The following is a 14,548-nucleotide window of genomic DNA, read 5'->3' on the forward strand; positions in this document are numbered from 1 at the left end:
CTTTCTTAATGGTATCCTTCATAAATCATCATTCTCCACTTTAACCTGTCACACCCTGTACTTGTGCTCTTCCTCCTCTCATCAACCTTTCCTAGCTCATATCAATGACGTGGCCATAGCTACAGGCACGTTTGTGCAGCCAGAAAACCCACTCAGGAAGGATGCTGCCTGGGAAAACTGGGCTGCCACCGTTTCATTTTCTTTCTTACCTCCATCAGTCAAATGCAACAGCAGCTGCCTCTTTTACCTGTATATAAAGCTGCCTCTAGAAGTAGGGAAATGAAAGGAAAATGAGTGCCATGCAGGGACATATTTCTTCACCAAGTTTTTCTTTATTCCGTATTCAGACCCTAATCCTACAATTGGATCCACATGGCTGGCTGTGTTAATCGAAATATGGGCCGAAGGTGTAGGCTACGAGCAACAGTTTTGCCGTGTTGCCCTTCTAGGACATGGCCCCTTGCCATTCACAGGCGGTACGTGTCTGACCTCTGGCTGCGCCGCTCGCACAACCTTGCCTAAGGAGCGCTCACGGTCTGCAGAGCAGGCTCATGAAAAAGGCTGGCTGATCGACGCGGAAGCTGAAGCCAATGCTTAACTCAGTCGGCTGTTTCCAATATTTATAAAATAAAATAAACACACCAGATCTCACTAAACAACTAATCACCTACAGCATGTACATGATTTTCTTTTTTTTTTTTTTTTCAAATGAAAACTATTTTAGGTGTGACAAAACATGTGAAACAAGTGGAAAAACATTTCCAAGTACTTCTGCTCTCAGAAAACATTTAATGATTGAAGAGATTAAGGGATTGGGGGTTTTTACTACTTTACAAAAATCCATTTTTACTGAAAATTCAAAGTAGTCTCTGAAGCTTCAGGCCAGCAACATTTAAAAAGATTGAGTTACAGCATGCCATTCTGAATGTAGCACGTTATGAATTCCATATCCCTCAGCTAGAGTGACATACTTAATGATTAAGCCAAGTCACTCAACTCTATTTCTATTTTAATTTTTTTTCCTAGCCAGTATTAACTTTATATGTACATTTCAAATGGCAAGAGGAAAAATAGCAGAATAGTGAATTTGTCTGCAATAAAGGAATAACCAGCAAGGTCTTACAACTTTACAAAATTAGAGTTCAGTGTGAAAGGTATCATGTGCAAATTAGCCCAATGTTAGCAAATGCTTATTATCCTACTATTTTAAAGTATCCAATTTCCCATGTGCTCCAGCTCTGCCCTGTATTCTGTCCCTCATTTCACATGAGCTTTTCCTGCTAAGATAGCAACAAAAATTGCCATACTAGATCAGATCACTGGTCACTAAGTTCAATATCCAATATAAACCAGTTCTTTACTGAAGAAAAATAGGAGAAAAAAATCCATTTAAATACCCCTCACTTGCTCTACACTGATGTACATAAGAGTAAAACCTCCTTCCTGACCTCCATGACAACTGATTTATGCCCAGAAGCATGAGTTTTAATTACGATGACATAGAGATGGTCAATTTATTTCCTTGCGCTTACTCACTCATGAACGTGCATTTCCTCCTTCCAGCAAAGAGTAATTACCTCTTTGCAATTATCAGCACAGATGTGGCAAAGTTAGAATTTTCATGATTGTCTGCTAAGACCTGGAGCCCAGAAGAACATATGCTCTGCCAGATCTTTCCGCTGGCCTCAGGATTAATGAGTCCCTTGAAAAAAGTTGTTTCTGCCTGAGGTAGGATTTTGTACCAGACATTTCCAAAACTGTAAAATATAGGTGGAGGAAGTGTTATTGCAAACTCTTTGTCTTCATCTTCCATACAGCATATTCTAAAGGGTATGCTACAATTTTAGTTTCTCCAAGGTTTACTCCTACTTGCATTTTATACCTCTATGTGTATAGATACATACATGTGCATGTATAGTTTGACACATCTACAGCTCAGTTGCTGGGAATTATTTTATTCAAGGAAGTCATAGAAACATGGAAAAATAGAATTGGAAAGGACAGACATGCAGGTATCATTTGGGCTATCTATGTGTCTAAGATAGGATCAGCTGACTCGTGTCACACTGCACTTTTGTCTCTAGCCTGTTTTTAAGGATCCAAGACAGACCTATGACTCCCAGTGGATATCTTATGCCAAGGCTTTGTTGCCTTATTATCATTAGAAATATTTTCCTAAAGTGTGACTTGGATCTTCCTTGGTGCAGGTTAAACCCATGACTTCTTCACTTGTTTACCAAGGTCTCAGGGAACAGTGTGCTCTCTTTTTTGTACTGAAAGACTGTTATCGTGTGCCATTTCCTCTGCTTGTCTTTCGACTGAACAGCCCTACTTTTTTAGTCTCTCCTCACAAGCCATATTTTCTAGACCTGTGATTATTCTCATTTCTCTCCTCTGAATTCTTCCCAATTGATCCAAATCTTCCTTGCAGTGCAGAACTAAAAGTGGATGCAGTATTCCCACTGAGGCATGACCAAGGCTTTGTAAACTGGAACTATTTTTCCACCTGATTGCTGTTTATTCTGGCCTAAGACTATAGAAACTGAATGACTCTTTCCAGAATTGAATCCAATATTTTTCAGACCATTTCTCCAATTTCTTATGTTCACCTATAAAGGTAATTTTGTCTTTAACACATTCAAAAGTTTCCCTTAACCTGCTTTATCAGACAACTTAATAAGCAAGCTTTCTATACCATCATCCACATCTTTTATGAAAACGCCGACCAGAGCAAACCCAGGACAATCCCAAACCATTATCAATAGAGCCTCCCAGTTTGACAGGGAACCTCTGATAATTACTTTTGGGCAGGATTACACAAGTCTTGTACCCACTTTAAGATGGTTTCACGCAGATTTTTCTCCTTGGTTTGTATATGAAAATGTTATTAAAGACAATATCAAACCCTTACTGTAATTAGAGTAACTACCACCTTCTGTAACCCGCTTGTTCTTGACAGGTTTGTTCAAAACACTCACTAGCAGTTCTGACATGGCTTCAGGCAGTTTGCTAAACACTCTGGTATGAAGTTCCTCTGTCTCTGAGTGTCATCAACTCTGTGTTTTCACTGAGCTGTAATAGTGTATGCCTATCTCAACTTGTTGACAGTGTGTATGTTCATAATCTTACCTCAGAACATTCATCAAGGTCATATTGCAAAAGGACTGACAATTACTGAGAACCTCCAACTTTTTCTTGCTATTTTCAAAATAAAAATGCGTATTAAACTTCAAGCTGTAGCACGAGACATCTGAAAAGCACTACTAATAAAGCCCATGCATACTAACTTATCAACATGAACTTTATTTTGTTTAAAGCTTCCTTACTTACCTTTCAAAGAGTCTGGATGACATTCTTACCCCACAGTATTTGAGTTTATTATGGGAAAAATCACTCAATGCCTGTATCAGAGGCTGGAAAGAGAAGCAGTTTTCTGAGCATTGCCATAAAAGCAACTGTGAACTGTAGATTAAATGAATCCAAAATTGTATCCTGCGTACGAGTCTTTTGGTGAACCTAGAAACAAATTTGACACAAGGTCAGGAATTTCCTAATTAATGAATAAATGAGTTGAGGGAGAAGAAGGAATTGAAAAACAGTTTACCAAAAATCAAGATTTTCTTGGGGACAGGCTGAGAGAGACTTCAGGATCCATTGTTGAACTTTTTAAAATGAGAAACTGCCAAAACAAAGATCTGAATCCACAGTTTGCCATATGCCGGTTGGATGGTATAAATACCAACCCGGAGAAAGACTCTCTTGCTTTAGAATTATTTCACTAATTACACAAAGAGATATTGCTCTAGCAATATTTTAAGCAATTCATCACGTAAATAAAGTATAAAGAAAAGAAACAAAAAAGTCTGCTGCTTAAATTATCACAGAAATAAGTAGTTCAATCTCCTGAACTCTATTTTCCTCTCATTAAATTAGGTCCAAATCAAAATGTCTTGTTCAAGAGCTGAAGGAAGAAGATGTTTTAGTAAATTATTTTTTTCCTGTCTTTAGCACACTCAAAAATCTACAGACACAAATTTCCAGTAAGTAGTACAATGAGAGCCAATGGAACAAAAATACTTTATAAAAGAAATAAACAAGATAAAATTTTAGGTCTTTTCTACGTACTCATTGAGATGTACAGTTTCTCTGAATGACAGTGACTGTGAAAAAGTTGATCTGAATTGACAAACCTCTTGAAAATGAAAGAAAATATGGTCTTAAAAAACAACACCTTGTAAAACTACAAAAAGTGACAAATCAGTTTTGAACAGATCCTGAAAATATGCCTTTCTGTGACACATAATCAAAGTTTAGTGTGAGCACACTTGGACAGAACATGCTGAAAAGGAATTTAAGTAGAATACATATCTATTGCGTAAGCAGTTTAATGAGTCTTACTTTAAGCCTTGTTGATCTGGCTTGGGCAAAATACACCATCAGACTACATCAGCAGGTACAGAAGTGGAGCAAGCTAATCCTGGAAAGGAAGCCTTTATACTAAGAACTGTTTTGAATTTTACAGAAACTTACTTTGTGGGCTGCTTAAGTGCTAAATGATCTTTTTCCTTTGGAAAAAGATGGTTGCAACTAGGATACAAGTTTACATCATTTTAATGACAATGTTTACAGGTAAATATTTTCTTTTTGTGAGACTGTATGTGCACTTAGACTGTATTGAACGTGTAGTATCTATCCAGACTGCTTGCTTGTACTTGCTTGATACTTATATAGTGTCAAGGAACTGGAAAGGCAGAAGGCTGTAAACAGATTTCTAACCAAAGGTGTTACTTGGATAACGCTTTTATAATTGTTTAATCAAAATGAAAATTAGTGGCGTTCAGAATTATGCTTGAATAATTGCTTTTGTCATCCTGCTTCTGCAGGAAACCTTTGCTGCTAAATTTGAAACAGATAGTTTAATTAAGAGGTTAACAGTTAGAAAATAGCTACCCTGTAGTAATAACGTGTAAGTGAAAAAAGGAGACAGATATGAGTGGTGTTATCAAACTGAGTCAAAGGAGCTGTTTCATCTCTGTTTTGAATAAAACTTCACAGGAGGAAAAAGTAATCCTTATCTATAAAAATACGATAAAAATATTCACATTGTCTGAAATTTTAGCTAGATGTGTAATAAATTTAGAAGAGAAAATGCTGAATGATTTTACTTTGTTTTTTACCTTAAAAACACAAATATGTTTAGCTGGGCTAATGCATGTAACCACTGAAAAGAAAATAATAGTTCCCCTTGCACTTGCTTTTGGTATGTCTTACATCTTTTGAGAATACTTTTTTTTACATGCTAAACTTCTCCTCCAACCTGAGCTATTTGAACTGCTTATACAGTTCTATAAATATTGACTAATCCTTTTATCTACAGTGCTTTTATCTTGAGTGACAGTGGTCTTTGCCTGTATAGCAATTGGCAGAGAACAAGCAATATCAACACCACTTGTAAGAACAGCTGATTTATTTATTCTTGATATGAAAAAATGGCTTATTATTTGTCTTTTAGTGTGACCTATATTTATGTTTGTGCTAATTTTATTACGAAATAGTAGGCATATAATTGTAAGTGTATACGCGTGTGTGTGTATATATACACAACCCCGCAAAATAATTATTTTGCAACACATTAACATCATTACTTAAAAAATAAGCATTGTATTCAGACACTGAAATGCTTATGAAATTACGCGTATTTAAGTGGCTCTATGATAGTCACTTTGCATTTAATAACTGATGTTATTCATTTTCTATAGGCAAGGAATACATTAACAACAATGTGTGTACCTCCTTATAAAACTCATTTTATTTCTTTGTTAGACATTGATGCTTTTGTTATCAAATGTGTTGTCTAAATTTAAAGGTAGAAACATATATGATTTCCAAAGTTTAGTATTCTCATGAAGGTGATGCCTCACAGGTGCCATGGGATAATAAACTAACATACACAGAGTCATCACGCATTACTGAAAATGCAGCAACTAAGTATCTAGCTATTCACTATGCTGATTTTTTCCATGAAAGGTTTTATAGGGGCTCCTAGTCTATAAACCTGTAAGAACACTCTGACCACTCTGAAGCCCTATGACAAGGCTAAGTATATCCCTGATCCTACTGCTTCTAGGCTGCACTAATTTTTATCTCTGACACAAAATCCCAAAGAGACCTGCATTTCTACAGCCGTCACATTAAGCCTGAGTTGTATACAAGACGTGTGGACACATTGTTCTCGACGTCAAAGCAGGGAATGGAGCAATATCAGGCAGGAGATGTACTAAAACATTGACCAAAACAGGAAACAGCTCACGGTAGCTTCACTTTTCACATACTAGAATAGCAAAAGCAGGACAAGTCGCTAACACAGAAATTGCCACAAACTGGGCAAAGCAGACATCTTTCTGGCCCCCAGTCAGTAGCGGTTTGGGAAGGACGCTTCACTTTGAGAAAGTCAGTCCCAATGAGTCATATTTCTGCCAGATGCCACTACACGTTAAGGTATACATAGACATCTCACATTGGAATAAATATGAGCCTGGCTGGAAAACAGAGAGAGACTGCTGCTGTAAAACCCCACTGCCAGACCAGGGAGATAACACTTGCTGTGTTTGATAATCTGAAGCTTCAAGTGGAAACTATATGCTATAATTGAAGACTGATGAGTGAGGAGGATCACTGTGGAGAGAGCCTTTTATATACACGCTATGACCACTTCTCGCTGGCTAATCTTTCAAACAAATCTCAACCAATTCTCAGTTCCCTTCTGGCTCTCCTGTAACTTACCGCTCTCCGAGATGGGTCTAGTTACAACTGTGATTGAATAAAGTGGACAGGCAAGGAATTAGCCTGAGTAACTACATTTATCTACTGCTATTTGAAGCAATTCATAGTGGCTGAATGCTGCTCTGTAATTTTCCATGAAAAATGGCTGCGTTTTGCTGTAAAAATAAAGCTCGATGCTAATTTGTATGTAAAGCTAGGTGTGGTGCCTGGTACCTAGCTCCAACTCCGTGAGTCTCAACATACCTCATTATCTAATTTGTCTGTTAACTACTGTGTGCTGATGATACTAGTTTGAAAACTAACTGCAAAGTATTTCTTATTTTTCTTTAGAATAACTGTGAAGGGAAGTGGAATTATTAGGAATTGTACTTAGCATGAGTTTTCAAAAAAGTATTTGGATATTTTGACTGCTTCCAAGGGAGATAAGAAACAGATTTTCCCATATCCATTGTATACAAATCGGTCACTTGATTGCTCAAGGGAGAAGTTACTATAATTACCACTTTATAGATGAACAACAGTGCAGAGGGATAAACAGATTAGTTTTACAAGAGGAACGGATTTGGTTTTCTTTGTGAAGTCTGATCCAGTACACATACTTAGGTCACATCTATCAAATTACAGTGAAGTTGAGATGAGGAGCTCTCCTTTTTTCCAGTATACCAGAAGCCAAGCATTATATGGAAGAAGAGGAAATACAAGTCTGTATTGCCCATCTTCTACAGAAGTGCTCTCATCACCAAGCTCTGAGACGTTTGAGAAAATATTCCTTTCATCTTTTCTTGCTTTATATTTTGTATATAGGAGAGATAAAGAAAGTTCCACTGTAGACACATGGTACCAGGAATATTCTGCTGGGACATACAGGTTCAAACCCCTCCAACAGCTTCTCTGAGATCCTCACGTCCCAGGTGAACTCTCCTCACAGTATGAGACCATGGCTGATGGACCAGAAGTCACTGCTGCCTTGTTTTTGGAAGAATTGAGATCCGTTGTTCATTTGTGAATAACTGCAGTACGCACCTAACCCTGAAATGTGGCAACTGCCCACTCATTGTGGAGGGGATGCATCTCACTGCATCTTGCCCAGACCGCCTATGGGATGTAGGTTTAAGCTCTTCTTTGGACTTCTTATTGTCACACCGTGCAGCTCCCTGCTCACTCTGTGACTTTCATTCTTCAGATGGCCGGCTCACTGTACATACATTTTGCAGGGATGTTCACCTACCTGTCAGTCTGTCCCCCTATATCATATAGTACTTAGAAGTCCTGTGGCTCTCACTTGAAGTTTGTTGCTCCAAGATGTTTCATATAGGACCAGAAATACTAGTCTGTAATTCTTCTACTGTTTGAATGAATGTGAAAGAGAATGAAAGACCAGCAGACTATACTCCAGCTCATCAACATACTGTATTATGAATATGAATTAAGCAACAATTCTTGGCTTTTTATATGTGATAAATAATTCAGTTCTTCTCAAAGCATCCTAGATTTCTACCACAGAACAAGTGGGAAACAATTACTTGATCGCATCTTTTGGAGGTGATGTTTCTCTCAATTTCATCACATTATCCATATCAAAACTGTCAATTTGTTTGGTTCTTTTCTCCAAATGTGAATATCACTGAAGTGTTTATATAATATTTTGCACAAGAAAACCACGGCATGTGAATGATATTTTTATATTTAACACATTTTAGACTTGTGAGTCAATCATCTATTTATCAAGATACTCCCCTCTAATTAAAGATAATTTAATAAAACACATGTTATTAAAAGTGTCATTTTGGGCTCCAGTTATCCAATGCAGAATGTCTAATTCTTTGTTTATTCTTCAGGTACTCACTGTGATGAAGACATCAACGAATGTTACACAAACCCTTGCCAAAATGGTGGAACCTGTGAGAATTTTCCTGGGAATTACACTTGCCATTGCCCATCTGCAGACAAAGAAGGGATTTATTACGGTGGCTGGAATTGTACAGAAGTTCTCCGTGGCTGTACTGATCAGCAATGCCAAAACAATGGAATATGTATCCCACATTTAAAAAATGGCCAACATGGATTCAGCTGCATATGTTCACCTGGGTATACTGGAATACACTGTGAAACCGTAACCACATTTTCTTTTCAAGGAAACAGTTTCCTTTTGTTGAAGAATCCCCTGACCCCTAAAAAGGAATTTTTCTATAATATAAACCTGAGGTTTCAAACTGTGCAATCTACAGCTTTTCTGTTTTACCGAGGGGAGAAAAATACATTTGCAAAGCTGGAGTTACTGAACGGCTACTTACACTTAACCGTGCAAGTCAATAACCAGCCACAGGCTCTTTTGCATATTTCACATAATGTCAGTGATGGAGAATGGCATTCAGTGGAGGTAACCTTGGCAAGAGCTGTTACTCTTAATTTGCTTGACAGCTCTTGTGTAGAATCGTGTCTCAATAAAACGCCTGCTATGATAGATAACGATCACGTGATGCTTGCATTTCAGAGCACGTTTTTGGGCGGCTTACCAATGGGGAACATTAGCGGCAACTCTCTACTTAACATCTATAATGTACATTCTGCACCTTCATTTGTAGGCTGTCTTCAGGACATTGAAATAGACTTGAATTTTATCAGTCCAGAGAATATATCACTTGAATCATCTTTAAATGTCAGGACAGGATGTACTAAAAAGGACTGGTGTGAAACCCACCCTTGTCAGAACAGGGGACGCTGTACCAACCTGTGGCTGAGCTACCACTGCGATTGCTACCGGCCGTACACAGGGCCAAGCTGCGCAACAGGTAAGGGAACACTGTTGGCATTCGTGTTTTAAGTGGTTGCTGAAAACATGATCATAAACAATCCTGTTTACCTGGTGATGAAACGGCATGAGCCTTAAGATCTCTGGAGCTTAATGTCAACTGGTAAGAAAGTGCAAGAGGTTAGTAGTAGCAAGCCTTCATTATTTTCTACTTTCCCAGCAAGGCTGCTTTTCAGCCTAACAAAAAAAGTCAGGCTAAACTGGTGGATTCCACTCATCCGGTTTTAAAATCTTCTTAGTGCTTTTAGCACGCCATAAACTCTGGAAAACTGTAGTTCGCTGGAGGTTATGCACCCCGAGTAAAATTTAGAAAGCAACCAAGTCACTTGGCGTTTAAGTCTTACTTTCAAAGCATTCTTTGAAAATTTTATCCTCAAGCTCTCTAGGCTTTTATAAAGAAACTCATTTAAGGCAATGAAAGGCAAGCAAAAGTACTGCAAGTTAAAAAAAGAAAGACAGATTCCAATTTTAAAAAATGAATGAGATTATACTATTAACTTAATCTGATTAGCCCAAGGAGAAGGCAGGGCTTCAGAGACTGGAAACAGGGCCCATTCATCTCTCAGCTGGTCCCAGGGCAGCTCTGGACGATCGCTAACAAAGGTGGCCGTTACCAGAGAGCTGCTTGGTGACCAGAGGGAAACGTGTCCATGTCTCAGTGAACAAAAGAGCACATCTCAGCAAACAGCCTCTTTGGCAGTGACGAGCAGGAATATAAAAGCTGCAGATGCCCGTAGCACTTTCCCTGCTACAAACGATCTTTCCAAGCGCAGGCTGAGGCAAAGTGGAAGGACGACAGGAGGTCCCTGCCCAGCTCCCTGCTATACTGCATCTGGTGTGTGACACCCTCTGGAGCTGTAAACACAGCACCCCTCAGGAACATTTTGGGGTGGACTCTGCAATCCTTCCTCAGCAAAAGTTTTAGGGATTTCAGACAAGCAGTTTTGTTTGAGAAAATTGTACAGGACTGAGTCTTTCATGCAGCGGCCTTGCCCCTGCTTGCGCCTCTGCCCCCTTACTAACCATCCACACGTGGTCAATCATAGCAATGTTTAGGGAGGAAGAAATACATACATACATACATGTATACATACATACATATATTTATGTATATATATTTGCCAAGTGGACTGGAAAAAATGAAGTGCAACAGCAGAGCCATGGTCAGATTGGAATGGACAGATCCTAAACTGGTGTAAACTGGTGTGGCTGCACTGCTGCCAGTGAAGCTACATTGATTTACATCAGCTGAACGACTGGCCCCAGGGGTTTATTGAATGCATTGCTGCAGAAAGCTGTAGCTTGAAATACATTTCAAAATGTTTAAATACAATTTCATTTTGTATGCTATACTTAATAGTTATCAATACTTTTCAATAGTTTTTCTTTTTGGTTTTATTGCAAAATGACAAAGTCTGAGAGGTAATTGTAACAGACTTCTTTGAAGTCTAGCTCTAATTTATCCAAAGATTTGGAAAGCAACTTTGGAGTATAGGACAACATCTGGTAAATATGTTTGCCTCCTTATATGAAGTAAAATTAAAACCAGTCAGGGCCAGGAGAGGCTTATACTGGCATTAGAACTGTTGAGAATGATTAGAAAGCATGCTTTTTTTTTTTTTTTTCCTGCTGACCACAATATTCCTTGCAAATCATGGCACCATGCCATTTTGATACATAGGTTCTAGATATATGCCATATTTAAAAGTCTGTGGCAGGTTTCTTAAAAGGCAGAGTGGGGGAGACTTGCGGTAAAGGATAACATAAGAAATGTTAGTGTCTTTTTGAAGAAAAGTTGCTGCCAAGTATTTAATTGACAAGAGCCAATATTTTCTCTACATATACAAAATAACAAACAGATGTTGACTCATTTTGATCAACATCCAGATGTTGTGACCCAAGAGGTTAATATTGACCAAGGTGATGCTAGCCATCTCATCAAACAGAAGATCAGACTGATGATATATATATGTATATTTATAAATAGAGAAAAATGTAACAAAGTAATTGTAAACATGAAATACCTTTTTGAAGATTAATGATTCCTTCTAATACTGCCAATGTGTAATCCTTATTCCAGCAGAAATTTTCTTTTTACCATTATGAAAAAATGTCTCAGTCTCTAGTACCACCTTACAGAGAAGATATAACTTAAAGAAATTTAATGCCTCAAAACTCCCCTTTCGACAAATATTTGTTTCTACATACCAGAGTTTTAACAAGCAGATGTAGATACATAGGTAATCTTATTCATAGAACTAAAATATTTCAAATTTAATTTATTTATGAAATTGTCTGTTTAGGAACAAGTAAGGGATTTATTCCTGTTGCTCAATAATATTACCGTGCCACATAGTAGTGCAGTGTGGTTATTAACCGTCTGTTGGGGCTTCACAGTCAGTCCTCGATTTTCATTGGGTTTTTTAATGTAGTCATAAAAAAAAAGTAGTGCTGCAGGCAGAAACTTGGCCTATGAGGTCTCGCTCTAGGAGTTTTACTGCACAAAAGAGGACTGACTCTTTAGCTATGAGAGCATTTTAAAAAAGCTTGGTTTATTCTTTCTATGAATTTGATATATTAAAAATAGCTCTTGAAAGTGTTTAGGCAGGAAGTCTACAATATTGAGGACAAGATCACGAAACTTAAAGTGTAAAAATAGAAACACTTTGTTGTGCTTTAATGAGATGATTCATCAGAATAAAATACGGTTTGGGCTACATATTTTGTATCCTTACAAGTCTGAAAATCATTACTGAAAATAAAGAGTAAGGGAGAGAGACAGATGGTTTTGGTTTAATCGTTTTAATTGATAAGTAAAAAAAAAAAAAAAGAAAAAGGCTTACTCGATCCTGGATCATTTTTCCCCCACGACACCATAGCATTATGGGCACTCACAGGACTGAGCAGGATTCGTAACTGGATACAAGTTAATGTATATGAGCACATGTTGAGCCCCAGCAACAGAAAGTCTGTCAGAGAACTGGGGAGCCCATGGAGCACCAAATAGGTGCCCTATTTGGAGGTTTTACACAAAAGGGGTTTGCTGAGCAGCTTTTGGCTATTTCTACAATTGGAATTAGTGCAAAAGATATCACAGTGTTCCAGAATTACATTAACTTCCATGGTCATCAGAGGATCAAAGCAGCTAGGTTCTTTTCAAAATGATCTTTCTGAGGACCAATCCAGGAAACTGTAGAAATCTGTCCTTGTTTAACCATTTGAAAACACAGTATTACACAGAGCATGATAAAGGGGAAAAATATGCCCAATAATATAACATCTGGTCCTGTACTGGGGCTTAATGCTACAGCCAGGGAAGCCAACAGGAATTTTGAAATAGAAGCTATTTACAGCTGGATCAAGTCTTTATTCATCCATAAATGCCAGCACATCTTACTACCATACGTAAATATTACCAGAAGTAGCTATTTGATCATTGCATCGGCTCGCTTGTCATTTAACCCTAACTATTTTATTTTTCTCCCTTCTTCCCTTTTTTTTTTTATCTTTTCCCATACCTCTAACCTCAAGAGTACATTCCAGGCCGGTTTGGATCTGAGGACTCCTCAGGCTATGCTGCTTTTTCTGTTGATGCCACTCAGAATGAAAATTTGAACATATCAATGTTCGTCCGAACACGCAAATCTTCTGGCCTGTTACTGGCTTTGAGAAACAGTACGTACCTCTACGTAAGAGTCTACTTGGAAGGTGGGAAACTCACAATGTTAGCTCTAAATTCCATGAAGTTATTAGGGAAACACTCCATGAACGATGGAAACTTTTACTTAATAACATTAAAAATAGAACCAAATAAGATGGAATTGTTCCAGTCCTCTCAATACCTAGGCTTTATTTCTACTCCAGTACTAACCATCCAAAGTAAGGATATTCTTTACATTGGAGGCCTACCAGATAACAAAGAAACTGATAGAAATGGCAGGTATTTTAAAGGCTGCATCCAAGATGTAAGAGTGAATAACCAGCCACTGGAATTCTTCTCCATCACCAATCCACTGAATTCTCTTATCAACCGAACTCTGATCAATGTCACCCAGGGCTGCACTGGTGACAATCTCTGCAAGGTAAGAATGACATTTTTCAGAGCATTTTCACATGTTTATAATGAGGAATTTCTTTTCATTTTTCATACGTCCCCATACATTATTTGATGATAATGACATCTTAGGAAAATATGTAAAAATGCTAGAAAGAGCAGATTTTGTTGAGTTATGCTATGTCTGATGAATATCAGCAGCAAAATGTATTTGCATAGGGGAGAATTAAAATATGTTAATGTTGAAATACTGGTTTTCACCAATTATTGAACATGCTGTATTGTCATAGTACTGGTTTTTATCACTTTCCATTTGAACAGAACAGAAAGGAGAACAGAATTCTCCTTTTTGACAAACAATCCCCCATCCTTAGAGTTGGGAGTCCACCAGCTTTTAGTCATACTTAGGTTGTCTCTTCTCTTTCCCCATAGTCCAACCCTTGCCACAACGGTGGTGTGTGCTATTCAATCTGGGATGACTTCACCTGCACGTGCCCCCCTAACACAGCGGGGAAGGCATGCGAGGAAGTTAAGTGGTGTGAGCTTGGGCCCTGTCCTCATGAAGCACAATGCCAGCTGGTGCACCAAGGATTTGAATGTAGGTACATTTCAGTTATTCCTATGATCTTCGGAGATTAGAAACAATAGAAATTTTCATCATCATTTCCTTAAAACTCAATATTCACTGCCTTTAAAGTTCATTCAAATGTTATTTCTGTATTAAAATAATAATTATGTCAATTGTAAGTAGCATTAACGGGAAGAGTCTGCCCTACCAAACCCAGAAATTTTCAACCAGACCCCCTGACACAGACACCGATGTTTACAGGACCTTTGCTTTTGACTTATACAACACAACTTGTTGAGGTTGTACAATAGATTAGTACATTGCCAGAGTG

General features: G+C 38.0%; 1 protein-coding gene across 1 annotated transcript in view; it reads left to right on the plus strand.

The window, feature by feature from the left end:
* The window catches only part of CRB1 (crumbs cell polarity complex component 1), a 112,180-nt gene that overhangs the window by 64,472 nt on the left and 33,160 nt on the right, over positions 1-14,548 (plus strand). The window contains exons 7-9 of the mRNA XM_050900991.1: positions 8,622-9,575; positions 13,127-13,677; positions 14,082-14,247. Coding sequence (XP_050756948.1) covers positions 8,622-9,575; positions 13,127-13,677; positions 14,082-14,247 — 1,671 coding nt within the window. The remainder of the gene's footprint in view (positions 1-8,621; positions 9,576-13,126; positions 13,678-14,081; positions 14,248-14,548) is intronic.

Source organism: Gymnogyps californianus, chromosome 8 (assembly GCF_018139145.2).
Source record: "Gymnogyps californianus isolate 813 chromosome 8, ASM1813914v2, whole genome shotgun sequence".
In the NCBI taxonomy this organism is placed as follows: domain Eukaryota; kingdom Metazoa; phylum Chordata; class Aves; order Accipitriformes; family Cathartidae; genus Gymnogyps; species Gymnogyps californianus.